Here is a 23,881-nt window from a genome sequence, read left to right on the forward strand (position 1 = left end):
TTCTGAAGTGTTTCAGGCAATATTATCTGCTCATATTCAGCCAAATGCTTCAGGATTCATTGGACGCCGCTTCACAGTGCAGATGGACAATGACCCAAAGCATACTGCAAAAGCAACCAAAGGGAAAGAAGTGGAATGTTATGCAATGGCCAAGTCAATCACTTGACCTGAATCCGATTGAGCATGCATTTCACTTGCTGAAGACAAAACTGAAGGGAAAATGCCCCAAGAACAAGCAGGAACTGAAGACAGTTGCAGTAGGGGCCTGGCAGAGCATCACCAGGGATGAAACCCAGCGTCTGGTGATGTCTATGCGTTCCAGACTTCAGGCTGTAATTGACTGCAAAGGATTTGCAACCAAGTATTAAAAAGTGAAAGTTTGATTTATGATTATTATTCTGTCCCATTACTTTTGGTCCCTTAACAAGTGGGAGGCACATATGCAAACTGTTGTAATTCCTACACCGTTCACCTGATTTGGATGTAAAAACCCTCAAATTAAAGCTGACAGTCTGCAGTTAAAGCACATCTTGTTCGTTTCATTTCAAATCCATTGTGGTGGTGTATAGAGCCAAAAATGTTAGAATTGTGTTGATGTCCCAATATTTATGGACCTGACTGTATTTGGGTGCAAGGGTTTCTAACCACAGTTACCATTTCTAACTACAGTATATGTACAGTATAAAAAAACTTCAAAAATGTTTGGCTTCATATAAACTTTAACTACTTGCTGACATAATACAATATACACATGTCCTCCAGTATTTTAGTTGAGCCTTAAGAATGTTCATATATATACACAGTATATATATATATATATATATATATATATATATATATATATATATACACTTGTTGTATTTAACTTCAAAATACTTGTGAAAAACTAGGGAAAAGGTGTGTGTGTGTATATATATTATACAGTATATCAATTTATAGTCACACATATAAAAGACATACATACAATTGAAGGAACAAAAATAAGTTAAATTTGATTTCAACCATTATAGTTTTCCGTTAGGTGATTGTAGACTATACATAAATAATTATTGCGGAGAATTTACTACGGGATGACTCAAAATACCGATTATACACCCAAAATAACCACTTGAGCTCCTGAAGATTTTAATCCCTCCATGACCAGGCCATTTTTTGCTGTTCGACACTGCACTGTTTTAAATGGTAATTGCGCAGTCATGCAATGCTGTACGCAAATGAAGCTTATATCATTTTTATCACACAAATTGAGCTTTTTTTGGTGGTATTTGATCTCCACAGGGTTTTTTTTATTGTTTGCGATATAAACGAAAAAAGACCCAAAATCTTAAAAAATAAAAATGTATTTTCTACTTTCTAAATAAAACATATCCAACAAAACATTTTTAAAAATCTAATTTCTTTATAAATTTTGGTTAAAAGGCATTCTGGTAAAAAAAGAAAAATCCAAATAGGTTTATGTTGATTGGTTTGCATGAAAGTTATAGTGTCTACAAACTATGGTATAGATACTCAATTTTTTTCCTATACTAGTAATAGCGGCGATCAGTGACTTACAGTGGAAATGTGCGGTGGGCAATCTGACACTAAATTACAATAAGTGGGAACTGGCTAACTGCCACTGACACTCCAGTGACACTAACACAGTGATCAGTGCAAATAACACTGTCACTGTACTAATGACATTGGCTAGGAAAGGGTAAACATCTACAGTGATCAAGGGGTAAATGTTTGCTTAACAATGTTTACTGTGTGTACTTCTAAACTACTACTACTACTAAGCAATGTGCTGGATTTGCAGGGAAAAAAGACAGCACATTGCTGCTGTGTGAAAAAAGCTCTGTGTTGTTTACCAACACAGGGCTTTCTTTGGTCATTCTCTAAACCGATCAGCAGGTTCGGGCCATAAATCATTGGCAGAGACCCGTTGATTGGCTTGTGTTGCAGTGAATGACAGCACAGCTTTCCGGGTCTGCGTGTGGACCTGGAAGAAAGCCGTGACATACAGGTACGTGATTGTGCCTGTACGAGCCAACCTGCCACAGGAAATGTATTGCAGTAGAACGGCAAGTGGATAAGCAATGGTGTCATCAAAACCAAAACTTACATGAACCGGTGATGCAGGATCCGGCTGTACGCTCTAGATAAAGAAAAAGACAATTGCTTGATAACATCTGAGACACCAACATACAACATAGTGTACAAATATTTGATCATACAGAGTTATGATTCTGTTTTTAGGAAAATAATACAATGGCCTATTTTTCAAGCGGTACCTGGATATAGTATCTAAATCAGGTGTGTCAAATTCAAATGAAACAGTGGAATGAACTGAGTATTTGTGGGGCCACATTATATATACTGAGAGCGATGGCTTTTTAAAGTAACCCTAACAGAATCATGAAGGCTGCCATTGCTGACCACTCGTTCAAAGGTTAGTAATTAGTGAAGGCCAGTAATGGCAGCCCCAATATTTTTCCCCATGACAGAGTCACTTGAAGTCTAGAAAAATATTATAAGAACTTGGAAGTTAATATAACAGTAATAATTGCAACATTTTATCCTATAAGTCGGGATCATCAAAGTTTTCCTGCACTCAAAACATGTAGGGGAGTTTATCCTTTATCAGCTGGAGGACAGCTGGGGCCTTATTCAGTTGTAATCATTAAATCACTAAGAGCCAAAAAGAGGGAGCATGTGCAGGCGAAAATTCACCAGGTTGACATGCTTGCTCTAGACCAGGGGTATTGAATTAAAATTCACCAAGGTCAAATTTGCATACATCAGAGGCCCGAATCTCATGTAGGCCCCTGTGGTGCATTCTCAAGTGCCACAAACCACGTGTTGCTGCGATGCGATTTTGAAAAAAAGGGTTGGGGACTCCTTCAGTTTTCTAGCAGGTAGTGCTAGAAAACATAATGTGTGCACCAAATGCACATGTACAGATTTGAATCTGTTCTCACATCAGTGTCCTCAATCCCTACTGAACATTACAGTTCCCTCCTCAGTCACAGCAAGATCCCTCTAGATGAGTCTCCTCAGCTCCCCCATTACATCACCCCCTCAACCCCTTTCACAGTAGGGTTCTCACACTTCTTTGACATCAACCCCCCCAACAGTACTGTCCTCTGCCCCCTTCACTGAAGACTATTCTGCCCCTTTTTAAATTATCCCCCCACATTACTGTCCCCAAACCCCCTATGTTACCGTCCTCAGCCCCCCTCCATGTTTCTGTACATGTTACTGTCCTCAGCCCCTCCCACTTCAATGTCTTCAGCCCCCACACACCACACTCCTTAGCCCCCCACAATACTGTCCTTATTCCCCCCCACATTCAGTCCTCGGCCCCCCTTCACACTAATGTCCTTAGCCCCTTTACCTTCCCCCCCCCTCCACTGTCCTACCTTACACAGACAGTGATTGACAGACAGTGATTGATTGCTAGGACTGCCCTTCATCCTAGCAACCAATCACCTGCTTGTTAACCTCTGGCAGCTCCCAACCTCCATCTAGAACTGTCCTACTTCCCACTGTAAGCTCTGTGAGGATGACTGTGAGACAGCTAGGGGAAGAAAAGGCTCTTAAATGGCAGGACGGCATGGGTCCGGAAGGGACAGTGACTCGGTACGCATCCAGACCCGGTCCGCCATTTAGTGATGCCTGCTCTAGCTAGTCACCTAATATAGAGAGCCTGTCAGCATTGCACTTATGCAGCAAACATAATTTATTTAATTATTACATTTGTACATAGGGCCATCATTTAATTACTAGGCTACTAGAATATTTCTTTTACACAGGACTTTTCCCACTCTTACCCATCTAGCTCAAAATATTGTGACATTGGGGAATATTTATAGCAGTAGATGTTTGTTGAAAGTCAGATTCATTGACATCACGTAAAAATGTGCACTAATGCATTGATATGTTTATGAGAAGACACTTGATCTACTGATGATGAGACGTTGGGTCTAATGGTAAATCTAGCAGTCCTGCTGGTACAGGCTGACTTTTCACTCTTATTTGACTTTACTTACTGACATCTCAACATTTGCTGCCTGTCAACTAAATGATGACATACAATGCAGTTAGACAAAGGCAGAAACTAGAGACATGAGGTCATGCAGTTGGCAGGTCAGCTATTTTCAGACTTTTGGTGGTCAGACTGCCTCAGCAATGTCAGCTTTCATATTTCTATCCTTTAGGTTCATTTTTATGGTAAACATGATAACAATAATTTTATTTTTGTAGTGTTTAATTAAAGGGATTATATAAATACACAATTCACTTATTTGTCTAGATCTGTATTAATTTCCTTGAACTCGTTAGGCATTATATAAAATATATAGTAAGGCCCCTTTCACACGGGTTGTTAGAATTCAGCTTTTAGCTGCGGATAGAAGAACTTATTTACCACAGCTAAATTCAGACAATGCATCCCTATGGCACTGATCACACATTGCCTTTTGCAACATTTTAACAACATACTGTTTTGTGCGTTTAGGAGAAATAAAGTTGATAGCATCCAGGAGCAATGTACTGCAGCTATCTGTACATGAGCGCAGTAAATAGCAATAAGTAAATTGCTGCTATAGACAAGGCAAGAATTTACTACCGCAGCTAAATGGAGCGCCATGTAAATGCATGCAATCGCTGATAAAAGAAAAAGTTCAAATACAAGTGCTCTCTGTATCAGGAGTGTTGGAATTTCAACATAAAAAAACATGCATTTACAAACGGTAGAACAACTGCCCATGTGAAAGAAGCCTAATGCACAGAAACATGATATAAACAATTCCTTTACACTTTCTCTGTACACACTTTGTAAGAGAAGCGATCACAACTAAATTGCTATGTGTGACCGAAGCATACAGACCAGTATCAATATCGATACCAATATAGAAAAAAAAACCCACACATTCAAGACAAAACATTGGATCAGCTATGGGATCATGGCATCAAGTATCTGAGTTGATCACATTCTCTTAAAGAATATGTAAACCGAACATTTCATATTCCTGATATGTGCCTGCTGTACCATGTACTTGTATGACAAAAGTATCCTGTTCTCTTTGTATTGCTTCCTTTGTGTGAAATCCCTGGTTCTGCCAGTCTGTCTGCTTTCCTATTAAAAACTGATCACATAGAAGAGCACACCGTGGTCAGTTCTCTATCTGTGCTGGGAACTATATATATATATATACACACAGTATCTCACAGAAGTGAGTACACCCCTCACATTTTTTTAAATATTTTATTATATGTTTTCATGTGACAACACTGAAGAAATGACACTTTGAAACAATGTAAAGTAAAGTCCTAGATTGTAAGCTCGAAAGAGCAGGGCCCTCGAACCCCTTTTGGATTGTATTGTTACTGTCTTGTCTCATGTTCTCTCCCCCTTGCTACTGTACAGCGCTGAGCATACCCTTTGGCGCTATATAAATACTGTATAATAATAATAATAAAGTAGTGAGTGTACAGCTTGTATAACAGTGTAAATTTGCTGTTCCCTCAAAATAACTCAACACACAGCCATTAATGTCTAAACCACTGTCAACAAAAGTGAGTACACCCCTAAGTGAAAATGTCCAAATTGGGCCCCAAGTGTCAATATTTTGTGTGGCCACCATTATTTTCCAGCACTGCCTTAACCATCTTGGGCATGGAGTTCACCAGAGCTTCACAGGTTGCCACTGGAGTCCTCTTCCACTCCTCCATGATGACATCACGGAGCTGGTGGATGTTAGAGACCTTGCGCTCCTCCACCTTCCGTTTGAGGATGCCCCACAGATGCTCAATAGGGTTTAGGTCTGGAGACATGCTTGGCCAGTCCATCACCTTTGCCCTCGGCTTCTTTAGCAAGGCAGTGGTCATCTTGGAGATGTGTTTGTAGTCATTATCATGTTGGAATACTGCCCTGCGGCCCAGTCTCCGCAGGGAGGGGATCATGCTCTACTTCAGTATGTCACAGTACATGTTGGCATTCATGGTTCTGTCAATGAACTGTAGCTCCCCAGTGCCGGCAGCACTCATGCAGCCCCAGACCATGACATGACACTCCCACCACCATGCTTGACTGTAGGCAAGACACACTTGTCTTTGTACTCCTCACCTGGTTGCTGCCACACACGCTTGACACCATCTGAACCAAATAAGTTTATCTTGGTCTCATCAGACCACAGGACATGGTTCCAGTAATCCATGTCCTTAGTCTGCTTGTCTTCAGCAAACTGTTTGCGGGCTCTCTTGTGCATCATCTTTAGAAGAGGCTTCCTTCTGGGATGACAGCCATGCAGACCAATTTGATGCAGTGTGCGGCATATGGTCTGAGCACTGACAGGCTGACCCCCACCCCTGCAACCTCTGCAGCAATGCTGGCAGCACTCATATGTCTATTTGCCAAAGAAAACCTCTGGATATGACGCTGAGCACATGCACTCAACTTCTTTGGTGGACCATGGCGAGGCCTGTTCTGAGTGGAACCTATCTGTTAAACCACTGTATGGTCTTGGCCACCATGCTGCAGCTCAGTGTCAGGGTCTTAGCAATCTTCTTATAGCTTAGGCCATCTTTATGTAGAGCAACAATTCTTTCAGATCCTCAGATAGTTCTTTGCCATGAGGTGCCATGTTGAACTTCCAGTGACCAGTATGAGAGAGTGAGAGCAATAACACCAAATCTAACACACCTGCTCCCCATTCACACCTGAGACCTTGTAACACTAACGAGTCACATGACAAAATGGCTAATTGGGCCCAATTTGGACATTTTCACTTAGGGGTGTACTCACTTTTGTTGCCAGCGGTTTACACATTAATGGCTGTGTGTTGAGTTATTTTGAGGGGACAGCAAATTTACACTGTTATACAAGCTGTACACTCACTACTTTACATTGTAGTAAAGTGTAATTTCTGCAGTGTTGTCACATGAAAAGATAACATAAAATATTTACAAAAATGTGAGGGGTGTACTCACTTCTGTGAGATACTGTGTATATATATATATATATATATATATATATATATATATGCATACACAGTGCTCAGCATAAATGAGTACACCCCTTTTGAAAAGTAAGATTTTAATCAAAAACTCAATGAACACAAAAGTTTGACAAAACTGAGTTTTATAGAACATTTGTTTAGCTCATTGCATGAAAGTAAGGTTAATAATGTAACTTGTATTACAAAGTCTTCAGTTTTACTTAAATTAGTTGATGCAAGAATGAATACACCCCACAACAAAAATGACTACATCTAGTATTTTGTATGACAGCACCAAGTCTTTTAGGTACAGAATGAACAAGTTGGAGACATATTGCAGCATCTGTTTCCATTTTTCAAGAACGACCTCTTTTAGAGCCTGGATGCTGGATGGAGAGTAATGCTCAACTTGTCTCTTCAGAATAGGTGCTCATTTGAGTTCATATCAGGAGACATACTTGGCCACTGAATCACTTTCACCCTATTCTTTTTTCAGAAATGCAACAGTGCACTCCAGAGTACAAAGTCCCAGTAGTCTTCTTGTTTTTCAGCATGGGCCATGGCAAATTCTAGGTGGGCTTTTTTGTGCTTGGGATTTAGGAGAGGCTTCCTTCGTGGATGACACCCATGCATGTCATTCCGCTGCAGTGTAAGCTGTATTGTGCCGCAGGAAACAATCACCCTAGGTTGGTTTTCTACTTCTTTAGCTAACTGCAGTGAACTTGCATGGCGATTTTCTTCAACCTTTCTCATCAGAAGATGCTCCTGTCAAGGTGTTAACTTTCGTGGATGGCCTGGATGTCTCTGTGAGATGGTTACAGTTCCATCTTTGTTAAATCAATTGTATCACTTTTGCTACAGTATTCTGACTGATAAGTAAAGCTTTGATGATCTATTTGTAGCCTTCACCTTTCCTTTCTTGTGTAAAGAAATGATTTTCTTTCTTAGGCCTTGTGACATTTCTGTTTCATGTACTGCCATTGCTGACAACATGAAATGGGAAGGTGTTTTCTTTGTAAAGTAACATCCTTTTATAATGAACTGTCTGCTGGACACCTGTTTAATGAATAATTAGACTCACCTGTAGTTGAATTCTTGTTAATTAGGATTTTGTTCTCTTAAATTTAGCTTTGCTCCTATGACGTTCACTGAGGTTTATTCATTTTTGCAACATGGTCTTGAATGAATTTGTTAGGAAAAATACTCTTTTGTGTGTGCAAATAATCAAATCTTGGTTGCAATCAATGGCCAGCATTTGTGGAAGTATTTTGTAGTATCGGGACCCATAGAAAATGTTGATTCTGAAAGGAAAGTAAAGGTTTTCTGACAAATCTGTTGGGGTGTACTCATTTATGCTGAGTATATATATATATATATATATATATATATATAAATAAGAAATGGGTTGGTTGTTTTACAATACTCTTTAACCTTCAATGGAATAAAGTAGATGTAAACCTAATCATTAATTGTAGTAGTTTTAATTTGAAATTTAATTTTTGATATATAATAATATAAAGTTTTCAAATACAATTTCAAAAGGGATTTTAATAATTTTAAATACCTGGTGATCCTGCCAAGAAGTTCATAGTTTAGGGACTTCCTGTTACAGGGTGTCAAGGCTCTGTTGTCTCTGTTCTCTCTCACTTGTGCTCCTGTATTATCTTCCTGTCACACAGGTTTCTGATGGTGGCTACAAGTGGCCATTTCAATGCACATTATGCAAGCATGGTCCACAGTTGTAATCATCGCAATCAGAAAAATATCCCTCTGCTTTTTATCTCATCTCTACTGATCACATAATATAGCACAATAAAGTAGAATGCCTTTCCTACCTTTAGAAGACAAAACTGGCAGCTTGCAATAACAACACAAAACTGGAATATCCAAATGTCTTTGAAGAGGCCTTGGTGCAGAAGCAAAAATCCAAAAAATGAAACACAGATGGCCAGCAATATTGCTATTATGTTTTCCCCAATATTTTCTGTTCTGGAACATACAAATATCAATTTAAATATATAAATACCTCTCTCCCTACATATAACGTAACACATGATGCCCAAAACAACTTTGAAAGATTTTAAATAAACAGAGAATGTATGTCAAATGTTTTTACCACTGTAACAATATGCTAAAACAGATGTCATTTTACTGTATATTAAAACTGAAGGAAAGTGGTATTCATAGCACCAAATAAGAAGCCTCGCTTGAATTGTAACATTGCAGCAGATACAGATTTTATACAGTGAAATAAGGCAGCTCTAGAGCAAGAGGTTTCTGTTGGTATTCTGTTTTCTGTCTTCCTTTCTGATTATGACCTCTAACCTGTCTGGACTACCCTGATTTCTCTTTATAGATTATGTAATTGACAATTATTCCTTTTGGTTCCCAGCTTATCAGTTATTTCATATGGGGCAAAATCAAGGATCAAGACTTTCAAAATTTCAAACCTTCTTGCAAAGGGAAAAAGACCTACAGTTGTGCTCAAAAGTTTACATACCCTGGCAGAAATTGTGAAATTTTGGCATTGATATTGAAAATATGACTGATCATGCCAAAAAAATGCCCTTTTATTAAAGGATGATGATCATATGAAGCCATTTCTTATCAAATAGTTGTTTGGCTCCTTTTTAAATCATAATGATAACAGAAATCACCCAAATGGCCCGGATCAAAGGTTTATATACCCTGGAATGTTTGGCCTTGGTACAGATACACAAGGTGACACACACGGGTTACAATGCCAATTAGAGGTTAATATCCCACATCTGTGGCTTTTTAAATTGCAATTCGTGTCAGTGTATAAATAGTCAGTGAGTTTGTTAACTCTTACGTGGAAGTACTGACTAGGCTAGATACTGAGCCATGGGGATCAGAAAAGAACTGTCAAAAGTCCTGCGTAACAAGGTAATGGAACTTTATAAAGATGGAAAAGGACATATAAAGATGTCCAAAGCCTTGAATATGCCAATCAGTATTGTTAAATCAACTATTAAGAAGTGGAAAGTTCGGGGATCTCTTGATACCAAGCCAAGGTCAGGTAGAACAAGAAAGATTGCAGCCATAACTGACAGAAGAATTGTCTGGAATTCAAAGACAAAGGTCAACTTGTTAGTAAAAGCTTGTTAATACACTACTAGGATTACAAGATTTTGTAGATTTTGAAGAATTAAAGGAAGTTTACACAAATTGAACCCCAGGAGCTTGCAAAGCAATACAAACTAATGTCTGGAGAATGACTTTTGAGTTGGCTTCTTTGTCTGTGTGATGGAGGGGCGGACAGTGTTTTATTATCAGAGAAGGAACCAGTAAAGATGGAAGTATTAATACATGATTCACAACTGTCGGGCCATGTGAAAGCCTGAGAGTTTGCTGTAATATTTTAATTCTTAGTCCTCAAAAGAAACAGACGCTAGTCCTAGTGACCTGGAAAATACAGTACCTCTTCATAAAGAACGATGGTTGAAGGTATTGTTTGGTTACATGAGATGGGTTGTATAACTGGACTAGCTTAGATCCCAGAATGGATGGTTCAGATATGGAACCCTTCATGCCTACTCTGCAGAATATGATAAAGTCTACACCATTTCATCTTAGGACTTCTTTACTGTTCTCGCTCGGAGGCCTGGGATTAAATAGAAAAATGAATGAGGCCACTACACTTTTAAACCGGTTGGGGGAGCTAGAGGAGACTAAGATAAAACCTGTAAAGGGCAGTGGACAGGGTTAAAAGCAAACAAGAGTAAAGTAAGTAGGAAAGGTCAGAGAAGAAAGGGAAGGCAGAGAAGCAAGTGTTCTCTATGAAGCATATATGGGTGGACCTATAAAAGGCAGGCGTACCTAAAGATGAGATAGATGGTGTATCTACAGTAGAATTACTGAAGAGGAGGCAGCTAGTGGGGGAAAATTGTCATGCCAGAAGCACCACTAGTGGCATAGTGTTGGATGAAACAGAACAGGCCCATTATCAGGAAACTAGTGCAGCTAATGCTAATTCTTCTGCAGCTCATGCTAATTCTTCTTCAGCTAATGCTCATTCACGTGTACCAGCACACAGACAAGCCCAGGCTAATATCCAGCATGCACTGACACGTAGGCGCATTTCTATGCATCATTGCGCATCTGCATGCACGTATTCCCGCACTGGTGCCAAGCTGCCTATTTAAAGAAGACTCTGCTATGTACTAATCGCTGGATGTTCATCAGCTTCCTGTGATCCATGTTCCTGCTTGTACTGACTGATCTTCCGTTTCTGACCCAGCTTGCTCCTGACCTTGCTCTGGATTCTGACCTTGGCTTGCCTTAGACTACTCTCTGCCCAATCTCCTGGTGTTGACCTTGGCTTACCTCTGACTATTCCCTGCCTGATCTCCTGGTGCTGACCTTGGCTTGCTACAGGACCTCGCTCTGCTTGCTAACCTGGTACTGACCCCAGCCTGCCTCCTGACCATGCTACTGTCTCACTGAATATGACTCTGGCTCACCTTGACTATATCTCTGACCATAGCAATCACCTGCTATCAAGCTATTAGCATCTGTGCTTCTTTGAGCCTTGTACCTCTGTCACCACATTCAGGGGTGCTCAGACCAGAGCCGCAAGAGAAGCCCTCTCGTCAACTCAGCCTTCAACCAAGGTACGTGACACCCGTCCTGTTAGCCCCAAAAAGATTACCAAAACTGTACAGGAATCCAAAATCAAATCCTGTTTTTTAGAGAGTCTTATGTATGTAAACTGGGAGGTTCATTATCCTTTTTGATGGGAAGGTGGGTCTTCAGTGACAGCAGTGACAACAGGAGACCAATGCCCATAAGCACCTATCACTGTATGGTGTGGAATTTATCTTCTCTCACACCTGTAAAGAAACCCCTGCCATGAAAATGGAGAAGTGATCTACAGTCAGGTCCATAAATATTGGGACATCGACAAAAATCTAACATTTTTGGCTCTATACACCACCACAATGGATTTTAAATGAAACGAACAAGATGTGCTTTAACTGCAGACTGTCAGCTTTAATTTGAGGGTATTTACATCCAAATCAGGTGAACGGTGTAGGAATTACAACAAAACTAAAAATTCTTCCTGCGCCTAGTGAAACACTCTACTACAGGTTCTATCCTGCTGCTGTGCACTGTGATCAACACAAATAATGAAAAAATAAAGAGAAACAGCGCAAACATAGACCTCTAAATAAAATCAATATACAAAGTGCAAACATAAATGAAAAATTAATCAATAGTGAAGTCCATCAAGATAAACCAAAGTTCAAAAAATATCAAAAAATATTTGTGCAAAAAGAAATATTTTCAAATTCTTCTTCTATTATAAAGGAACTTCCACCTTCCACCCGTGAAAACCAATATCAAATGCACTCACCAGATATAGGTGAATAAAACGCCTCTTAGGAATTTTATGGGATCCTAAACCCTCTTTCGTATCCACTCTATAGGAATCCTCCTCTCCAGCATAGGCTCCACCATCCGACCAGGGAGAAAAAAATCTCAGATAGTGTAATATTGTAAGACACCATTCATAAGTGAAATCAAGGATTAAGGCCACTCACATTAAATTCACTTTAAAAAGGCATATTTATTAGGACCAGCTTCTTTCAGATGAACAGTAGATGCAAGGCAACCTCCCACAGAATCTCACATCACAGCTCCAGGTTACCAGTTTGGTAACCTGGAGCTGTGATGTGAGATTCCGTGGGAGGTTGCCTTGCATCTACTGTTCATCTGAAAGAAGCTGGTCCTAATAAATATGCCTTTTTAAAGTGAATTTAATGTGAGTGGCCTTAATCCTTGATTTCACTTATGAATGGTGTCTTACAATATTACACTATCTGAGATTTTTTTCTCCCTGGTCGGATGGTGGAGCCTATGCTGGAGAGGAGGATTCCTATAGAGTGGATACGAAAGAGGGTTTAGGATCCCATAAAATTCCTAAGAGGCGTTTTATTCACCTATATCTGGTGAGTGCATTTGATATTGGTTTTCACGGGTGGAAGGTGGAAGTTCCTTTATAATAGAAGAAGAATTTGAAAATATTTCTTTTTGCACAAATATTTTTTGATATTTTTTGAACTTTGGTTTATCTTGATGGACTTCACTATTGATTAATTTTTCATTTATGTTTGCACTTTGTATATTGATTTTATTTAGAGGTCTATGTTTGCGCTGTTTCTCTTTATTTTAGGAATTACAACAGTTTGCATATGTGCCTCCCACTTGTTAAGGGACCAAAAGTAATGGGACAATTGGCTTCTCAGCTGTTCCATGGCCAGGTGTGTGTTATTCCCTCATTATCCCAATTACAATGAGCAGATAAAAGGTCCAGAGTTCATTTCAAATGTGCTATTTGCATTTGGAATCTGTTGCTGTCAACTCTCAAGATGAGATCCAAAGAGCTGTCACTATCAGTGAAGCAAGCCATCATTAGGCTGAAAAAACAAAACAAACCCATCAGAGAAATAGCAAAAACATTATGCGTGGCCAAAACAACTGTTTGGAACATTCTTAAAAAGAAGGAAAACACCGATGAGCTCAGCAACACCAAAAGACCCGGAAGACCACGGAAAACAACTGTGGTGGATGACCGAAAAATTCTTTCCCTGGTGAAGAAAACAGCCTTCACAACAGTTGGCCAGATCAAGAACACTCTCCAGGAGGTAGGTGTATGTGTGTCAAAATCAACAGTCAAGAGAAGACTTCACCAGAGTGAATACAGAGGGTTCACCACAGGATGTAAACCATTGGTGAGCCTCAACAACAGGAAGGCCAGATTAGAGTTTGCCAAACGACATCTAAAAAAGCCTTCACAGTTCTGGAACAACATCCTATGGACAGATGAGACCAAGATCAACTTGTACCAGAGTGATGGGAAGAGAAGAGTATGGAGAAGGAAAGGAACTGCTCATGATCCTAAGCATACCACCTCATCATTGAAGCATGGTGGTGGTAGTGTCATGGCGTGGGCATGTATGGCTGCCAATGGAACTGGTTCTCTTGTATTTATTGATGATGTGACTGCTGACAAAAGCAGCAGGATGAATACTGAAGTGTTCAGGAAATATTATCTGCTCATATTCAGCCAAATGCTTCAGAACTCATTGGACGCCGCTTCACAGTGCAGATGGACAATGACCCAAAGAATACTGCAAAAGCAACCAAAGAGTTTTTTAAGGGAAAGAAGTGGAATGTTATGCAATGGCCAAGTCAATCACCTGACCTGAATCCGATTGAGCATGCATTTCGCTTGCTGAAGACAAAACTGAAGGGAAAATGCCCCAAGAACAAGCAGGAACTGAAGACAGTTGCAGTAGAGGCCTGGCAGAGCATCACCAGGGATGAAACCCAATATCTGGTGATGTCTATGCGTTCCAGACTTCAGGCTGTAATTGACTGCAAAGGATTTGCAACCAAGTATTAAAAAAGTGAAAGTTTGATTTATGATTATTATTCTGTCCCATTACTTTTGGTCCCTTAACAAGTGGGAGGCACATATGCAAACTGCTGTAATTCCTACACCGTTCACCTGATTTGGATGTAAATACCCTCAAATTAATGCTGACAGTCTGCAGTTAAAGCACATCTTGTTCGTTTCATTTCAAATCCATTGTGGTGGTGTATAGAGCCAAAAATGTTAGAATTGTGTCGATGTCCCAATATTTATGGACCTGACTGTATATAGAAGGTGGGGATACAATTCAACAGCTATTGAGAATATGGATCCTTAGTCCAGCTGTAAGCCGTTTCTCGGCTACAGTTTTACCAGTAAAAATGGAACAAGGAGAATGGCCATGGATTGCAGAGACATAAACAAAGTTGAACCTCCATGAAAGGCAGACTTGGCTAATGTTTCTTTACCATTACATTAAACCCAGAGTGTCACATCCAGTTTACCTTTGTTTGGTACAGTTGCTAGTGCACTTTTAGCGTGCTTCCACAAAGGTACCTTCATTCTCCACTGATCTGTCACGTACTAACTGCTTAAGATTTTGGGGCCCTGAGTTTGAAAGTCATGGTGTTTAACCACATCAATTATATCATGATCTCTGGGACCAAAGAGAGTATAACTGAAGCCCCTTATGATACAGCACATAGAGAACAGAGTACAGTCTGTAAACAAGTACAAAGTCTAGTAAGGTGCCACAGAGGTTGCAGAAATTATTTGGACTGTACGTACTAGCTGTGCCTCCCCAAGTAGAGGAGAGCATTGGGAATTTTACACTAGACATATAAAATGCCTACAGACATCTACATGCATGAGGCGTTATGTTTCCTAGATCACTTTTTCCTGTGATTAGATGTTCCAGTTTTAAAGCAAATGTAGGTACATTTAGGCATGCTTAGTGCATTTATATGTGTTTACATCCATTAAGGCATGTTTATAGAGTTTATAATCCTGGACATACAGAATTCTGTTTTCTTTAAATGCAACTAATAAAAACAGAAGTGAAATATCTGTGCATGTATTAGCTGCTGACACTATGCCTAGACGCTTGACATAACAGATATAGGTATATAAAATGTGCAACGCTCACAAACCCGAAACTAAAATAATAAATAGTAATGAAAAATAATCCTATGAATCACCAAGATCTTACCCCAATGTCTCCCACCCAAGTACTAAGCAGGCCCAACCCTGCATAGCTTCTGAGATCAGGCGCAGTCATGGTGGTGTGGCCATAGGTCTTACCCCCAATTACTATTGTTAACAGCAACATGGGTAATAAAAATGCTTAGCATAAACCATGATATTGTGATAATGTACAAAAACACAAATCAATATAACGCTTAAATCCAGGAATTCATATAGAGGCATTTTCACTGGAAATTACACTAGGACAAAATAAAAAGAGTCCCACAAGCCATGATGAGAAAATAGGATGAGCTCCTCAGGCCATCACCATCAAACACTTAAAAGGTCTCCTAGGTGTCATTGGCCACACACAAGACTTACCAAATAATGCGACCCTCTATATAAGAGTGGTTACATGCGCATAGTGAAATTCCCCCAGGGAAAGGGCACTCTCTCCAGCCTCCCCTCATCCAGAGACACCAGAAAATTTGCTGTCAGTTGTCACTATATACATCCAAAACTTGCAGGGAACTTCTGCATCACTCTGAATTAGCTCAGCAGGATGGATACACATATAATAAAAGAGACACTCCACATAACGTAAAACCACCCATAAAAAGGAATGTATTAAGTCTAAGCACTTACAAACATCCAGAAATAACACAGCATATCACATGGTACAGCAACATAGAAGACATTACTTCTCACATGCTCAGAAGTGTCCACCCTACCAGTGTCCCTGAAGATGTCATTTGTGACAAAATCAGTAAGGCGGACCCGGATACACGCTACTGACCATGTGCAAAGGAACGCCTACCATCTTTGATGTGTAATTTCCAGATGATATGATTCTATATGAATATGTGGGACACTTTTTATTCTGTCCTAGTGTCATTTCCAGTGTATATACCTCTATATGAATTCCTGGATTTAAGCACTTTGTTGATTTATGTTTTTGTATATTATCACAAAGCTACGGTATATGCTAAGCATTTTGATTACACATGTTGCTGTTAACAATAGTAATTTTGCACTCTCCAGTTTTAGCTAATCTCCCACCACAGTGTGAATGGTACCATTGAAAAATGTCCTCTAATGCATATAAACACAGGTTTGACAGTGCCATTGTAAATGAGAGCTTATGCCTCTTGCACATAGGGGTATCTACTGTAGCTGCGCATGCATCCCAGCGTTTTAGCGTGTTCTAGAGGAATAGGTGCAGCACCCATCAAAGTTTATGACAGGCTAAAATATACTGCAGCCTTTTATCAAGCTGTACTCGCATTTAGAGCCATGTGTGTTCATGGATGAACTTCTGGAAAACAGAAGACCTTTACAAACCTATACACTCTACAAATAAGACAGAAAAGATAACAGGTCTTAAGAACAACAGCACAAGTGTGGCATGCATACAACGAAGATAAAAGGAGTAGGTGGCCACATCAGCACGTGTATAGGATCAAAACTAAAGGAACTATGCGAGCCACTGAAAAACCCTCATAGTCCACCATCAACAAGAGTACATTGTTGTGTTTAACATGTCAGTATCTCTGCCATAGCAGTCTCTGCAACTTTTATATTAAAGTGCAATGTATTCCCATTTTAATTAAGCAGCACCTTTCCAAACTATACATATCTGCACATGCTCTCCCAGATTGGTATATCTGCTTCTAGGACCTGTGACCAGCTTCTGAGTAAACCTTATGTATTGGAGATCTATTATTATTATTCAGGATTTATATAGCGCCAACAGTTTGCTGAGCGCTGTACAATATAACGGGAGACAATACAGCAATAATAAAGTTCAATACAAGAGGGATAGGAGGGCCCTGCTCCTTGGAACTTACAATCTAAGAAGTATAGAGATCTAGTCATAAACTTTCATGAAATTAATTATACTACCGATGGATGCAACAGCAGTCTGCAATGCCCATAAGCAGAGGAAACTTGGATTTTAACCTCCCTGGCGGTATGATTATTTCAGATTTTTGGTGCTGAAATCGGTACCATTATTTTGCATGGAAATTTGGCGTTTTATATTGCAGGCCTGTAATTGTTAGGAATAACTCACTGAAATCTGTCCAAACAAGAGTCTAGTAAACATCCCGGGTAGGATAAAACTTGAAACACGAAATCATAAATTATATTTTAATAAAGAATCATAAAAAATAATAATATAATAATAATACATTTAATTCAATAATATAATCAAACCAAAAACACTGAAATTTGAAATATAGCGCCAAGTTCGCACATCACTGAGCAAAGTTGCAAAATCGTTTTCAGTGTCTGATGACGAATTTCCCCACTAATCATTATCACTCAATTCTGCAAGTAGTTCTAATTTACTATCGCTGTTCTCTAGCTGGTCTAAAACCGCTTTTGACCTAAAGGGACACTTTTTGGACGCCATGGACATTTCTCAGTTTCCAGGTAGAAAGAACAGTCAAAATGCAGGCAGGGCACAGGACAAAGCACTCGGGACAAAATGTATGTGAAATGGTTTGGTACAGTAATGTTTTACTATGTGATTTTAGTGATTGTCACTTTTTGTCATTTTCAAATTTCCCTCTGTCCCGTCCCCCCGTACGTCCCGATGCTCGCAGAGGACGGAACCCAGATGACAGATGCTGGCATCCGCCGGATTGCAATGCCAGGGACACTGCAGGAGGGACATCGTGGGAGCGCATAACAAGGTAAGTGACCGAGGGTTCGCGGAGCAGCGCCGCATGGTAAGCCCGAGTGTAGCTGACACTTTACCCCGAGCTACACTCGGGAATACCGCCAGGGAGGCTACAGTCCGACTCTTGCAGTTGCCTCCCCACACTGAAAGAGTAAAATATTTATTTACTCTACAGCATAGAAGGAGAGGCTATATTACTTACCTTACCTCCCACGCCAGCAGTCTCTGATGCTCTCCTCTTCTCTCCTCCACTCCAGACTGTGTTCAGTCGCTTGGTGTCCTCATGCCCAGGTATTAGTCCTGCATGGTATGTGAGGAGTTTAGTGTGGCCATGCCAGGAATGATTAGAGTGGAGGCTGAGGAGGATTGGTCATAAAGATGGAAGGGGCCTGTTGGAGTAAGAAGTAAAATATTACATCTTATTCCTCTACCCCTAGGCATAACTAGGCATTTAACCCTTGTAGTGTGGGGATGGCCAACTGCACGTGTATTTTTTCTCCTATGCCCAGAGCTGGGCTTTTACACCTGTCAGACTGGATGCGGCCACCACATCTAAGAATTGGTAAGCTTCAATAGATTACATTTTTATTTTAATACAGCTTGAAGATACATGTTCACCTAGTCTTTAATATACATACTTACTTGTCAAAGAGTGCCAACAATGTAAGCCTGTCACACCATACTTTAATCCATTTGCCTGGAAAAATGCTGAACTTATAGAATTGCTTCTTTGGAAATTTAAATTCTGATGAGACATATGAAGAACTTTCAGCTTCGTGACTCAATGTCTGGAAGCAAAAACATGCAAAAAGGTTTAATAAACTATTTAACTGTAACTTATGCTCCTTTGCCACTATTTTAGGCCATATACTTTATGTACAGTAGCTGCCACCATTAAGAAGAAATAACAAAAATGTAACTACAAGTCCACGAACATGGCAGCAGAATTGGAATAACAAGTAACATGCACCTTATAAGCTGTATGCTTTTAGAAACCTACTATATCAAGATCCAGTAAAAAATATTTACATAATGAGCTTTTCCAATCTTGATGCAAAGCAACCTGAAGCAAAAGAGGAACTGCTACCATTGCATCCCAATCAAATTTCTGTTCCATTTAAAAAGTAGTTCCTGATTAGTTGTTCTGAATCAACTGTTCCACTTTGAACACAGGTTTCCTTCCTCAAAACAGAATTGTTAGTGTGCTGTTTATACAGAAATAAATCCAAGAACCATCGTTATATATTATACTGTGATTAGTAGTTCTGCCACTAAGTGATAGTATGTGTAAAACCTGAATATTGATATAGATTCCTGTCTAGGGTTCAACTATGTGTCCAGCAGTATCTTGACATGTAGCAGCTTTGCAACAGGCCCTGCTACAGCCAAAGTGCTAAACACTGTTGCAGATAAAAATACAGCTCAACGCAAAATAGTCTCTGAAAACGAAAAATGTCAAAAAGCATATATGTTGGCTACTAAGAGTGTTTTATCAACATTTTTAGTTGCTACTCTTACAAACCAGTCCCAGAAATTTAAAATGAAGATGTTGCTGATAGGAGAGGGTATCTGAAAGTGTATATAGCAGCCCAGATCAAACCCACCTACAGATAAATGGTCAGAGAAAGAGCAAAAATCTCTAATTACTTTCTACCTGAACATTGATGACGATCCAATTGTGCACATATGCAAGTGTGAAACAGCAAGAGAAATGTAGGAGGAGCTACAAAAATTAATTAAGAGCAAATCTTAACAAAAAACTGTACCTAATTAAACTAAGCTGGTGAAAGGTCAGCATATACAGGACTATATAATGAGTAACTTAGAAATGTTGGAAAGCTGGCAAGCTATAGGAAAAAAATAACAACTTTGATATAGCAACACTTCTACTCAGTGGTCTCCAAAACAGCTATGAGATACTTGTTACAGATGCTTGCCAAGATGATGAGCTTAACCTGGAATATGTTAAAGGGAAGCTTGCAGGTGAATATAAGCAAAAAAACAAAAGTGCAGTGAATATGCTCCTACGGCAGAATCTGCACTAAGGACCAACAACTGCAATAAAAGTAATATGCACAGTGAAACATGTCAATGTCTTGTGTGCAAAAAAACAAGCCACTCAAAGGCAAACTGCAGAATTTCTAAAGCTAAAATGAATCAATAAGAAAACAAATTAATCTACGAAACTGTTAAAAGTTGCCTTTCACTTCAAAGAGGGTGCCTTATCCTTTTTCATTTGGTGCATTGACTTTGGAGCCACAAGTCATATGGTCAATGGTAAATATTTTTTCTCTAGGATGGGTAAAAACAACAGAAAGGAATAGGGGAAGGTTATCTACAGTACCATCTATCCCACACTGTCACCAGAAAAAAACATCAATGCATGCATACATATCAGCTACATATCAAAGATGTTCCTTCTCTAGAAAGTAACCTCAGGGAGAAAGCTCACCATGCAAGGATACAGCGAGTAAAATAAGTATTGGACACGTCACCATTTTTCTCAGTAAATATATTTCTGAAGGTGCTATTGACATGAAATGTTCACCACATGTTGGTAACAATACATGGAACCCATACATACAAAGAAACCAAAGCAAATATGTTCAGAAATGAAGTTATGTGTAATATAATGTAATGAAACAGGGACAAACTATTGAACATGCTACCTGAAATTCATTTAATACTTTGTACAAAATACTTTGCTGGTATTGAGAGCTTCAAGACACCTTCTGTATGGAGAAACTAGTCACATTCATTGCTCAGGTGTGATTTTGGCCCATTCTTTCACACAGTCTTCAAATCTTGAAGGTTCCGTGGCCCTCTTCTAAGAACTCTGATCTTTAGTTATTTCCATAGATTTGCTATTGGATTCAAGTCAGGTGATTGGCTGGGCCATTCTAGAAGCTTTATTTTCTTTCTTTGAAATCATTTGAGAGTTTCTTTGGCTTTGTGTTTGGGACCACTGTCTTTCTGAAATGGCCACCCTCGTTGTATCTTCATCATCCAGGTAGGTGACGGTAGATTTTTATCAAGAATGTCTTGGCACATTTTTCCATTCATCCTTCCTTCAAAGGTATGAAGTTTGTCAGTACCGTATGCTGCGAAAAAGCCCCACACCATGATGTTCCCACCTCTAATCTTCACTGTTGGTATGGTGTTTTTGAGGTTATGTGAAGTGTCATTTGACCTCCAAACATGGTGTGCATTATGGCATCCAAAAGAGTTCAATTGTGGTCTCATCTGACCAGACTATATTCTCCCAGTATTTCACAGGCTTGTCTAAATGTTGTGCAGCAAACATTAAACGAGCTTCAACATGCTTTTTCTTCCGCAATGGAGTCTTGCATAGTGAGCGTACATACAGGCCATGGTGGTTGAGTGCATTACTTATTGATTTCTTTGAAACAATTGTACCTGCTAATTCCAGGTCTTTATGAAGTTCTCCACAAGTGGTCCTTGGCTCTTGGACAATTCTTCTGATAATTATTTTTATTCCTTTGTCATGAATCTTGAGAGGAGCCCCTGGTCGTGGCTGGTTTATGGCGAAATGATGTTCTTTTCTCTTCCAGATTATGGTCCCAACAGTGCTCACTGGAACATGCAGAAGTTTAGAAATCCTTCTGTAACCAATGCCATCAGTATGTTTTGCAACAATAAGGTTCCGAAGGTCTTGAGAGAGCTCTTTGCTTTTACCCATCATGAGATGTTTCTTGTGTGACACTTTGGTAATGAGACACCTTTTTATAGGCCATCAGTTGAGACCAGGGGTGGACTTACCATTTGCAAACTTGGGCATTGCGCGAGGGCCCTGGGTCAGAAGGGGGCCCCATGAGATGCCCCGTGTACCTTTCATAGGATTTTTTGGGTGTGGTTTGAGTGTGGACAAGGACACAGGGCCCCATGACCCCCTTTGCCCGGGGGCCCCATGAGTTGTCAGTCCGCCCCTGGTTGAGACTGAACCAGCTGATATTAATTTGCACTGACAAGGGGCAGGATTGCTTGCTAATCACTGATAGATTTCAGCTGGTGTCTTTCCGTGCCTTTTTGCACCTCCCTTTCTTCATGTGTTCAATACTTTTTCCCTGTGTCATTCCATTTTATTACACATAACTTGATTTCTGAATGTATTTGTTTTGGTTTCTTTATATGTATGATTTGTATGGATTGTTACCAACATGTGGTGAAAATTCAATGTTAATAGCACCTATAGAAATGTATTTACTGAGAAAAATGGTGATGTGTTCATAACTTACTTTACCCGCTGTATGTGCTGACATTCAGTGGTAACAGCTGTACCACCACAAAAGAAAGTCACATAACGGCAAAGGAAAAAAAAATAAGATGAACTGTATAAGCTGAAATGCAGTGACGTTCATAACATTGTCATAGACAAAACACATTTGAACTGTATCCACACTTGGCCTCATCCTCTTGGACACAGGAGTTCAGCATGCCAGTGGTATAAAAATTGACCCATTCAATCAAATAAGAAAAACCTTTCCCAAAAGAAGCCACTGGACTTAACTCACGCAGATCTATGTGGTCCTATGTATAAAAGCTCAGTAAAGAATACCTATTTTCTGACATTCATGATGACTACTCAAGCTATACTGTACACTACCTGTTACACAGTAATGATGGATCTCCAGATAAACTTGAACAATATTACATAGGTACAGTACCTTTATACCCCTTAAAATGTTCCACATTTTTTCATGGTACAACCAAAAATGTAAGTGTATTTTATTGGGATTTTATGTGATAGACAACACAAAGTAACAAACAAGAGATACCTGAGCTCAAATCCCAAAAGCTAGTGCATGCATTTATCCATCGGGTGCTAAAGGGGTGTAACCACATATTAACACTAGAAATTCTGAGGACCCTCTGCACACTGGTATATACCCCAAGCAGACTATGCAATAAATAGGGATATTTAGTTCACACATATTGCAATACATGCTTAAGCTGGCCAACTGCGTGAAAGTAATCCCTCTATGGCCAGTCCTACTCTGCTCTGCCTCCGCAAATGCTACTGTGGACACAATGCTAACATAGGGGAAAAGACACAATGGGGGAGAGCTACAAGGTTCAGGTCTGGCTACTGACCCACAACAAATAAGATATCCCTGTGCTCAAATCCCAAAAGCTAGTGCATGCATTTATTCATCAGGTGCTAAAGGGGTGTAACCACATATTAACACTAGAAATTCTGAAGAACCCTCTGCACACTGGTATATACTGTGGTATATACCAGTGTGCAGAGGGTTCTTCAGAATTTCTAGACAACACAAAGTGGCACATAATTGTGAAGTGGAAGGAAAATGATAAATGGTTTTCAACATTTTTTACAAATAAATATCTGGAAAGTGTGGCGTGCATTTGTATTCAGCCCCCCTAAATCAATACTTTGTAGAACCACCTTACGCTGCAATTACAGCTGCAAATCTTTTTAGGTATGTCTCTACCAGTTTTGCACATCTAGAGAGTAAAATTTTTGCCCATTCATCTTTGGAAAAAAGCTCAAGATCTGTCAAATTGGATGGGGGGCGTCTGTGAACAGCAATTTTCAAGTCTTGCCACGGATTGTCAATTGGATTTAGGTCTGAACTTTGACTGGGCCATTCTAACACA

General features: G+C 39.6%; 1 protein-coding gene across 1 annotated transcript in view; it reads right to left on the reverse strand.

The window, feature by feature from the left end:
• The window catches only part of PCNX2 (pecanex 2), a 212,046-nt gene that overhangs the window by 131,825 nt on the left and 56,340 nt on the right, over nt 1-23,881 (reverse strand). Inside the window, exons 9-11 of the mRNA XM_089669801.1 lie at nt 18,887-19,032; nt 8,816-8,969; nt 2,105-2,137 (exon numbers count right to left, since the gene is read on the reverse strand). Of these exons, the coding sequence (XP_089525927.1) occupies nt 2,105-2,137; nt 8,816-8,969; nt 18,887-19,032 (333 nt within the window). The remainder of the gene's footprint in view (nt 1-2,104; nt 2,138-8,815; nt 8,970-18,886; nt 19,033-23,881) is intronic.

Source organism: Staurois parvus, unplaced genomic scaffold, assembly GCF_062004578.1.
Source record: "Staurois parvus isolate SC_StPar_1 unplaced genomic scaffold, SC_StPar_1.0 ptg000081l, whole genome shotgun sequence".
NCBI classification, from domain to species: Eukaryota; Metazoa; Chordata; class Amphibia; order Anura; family Ranidae; genus Staurois; species Staurois parvus.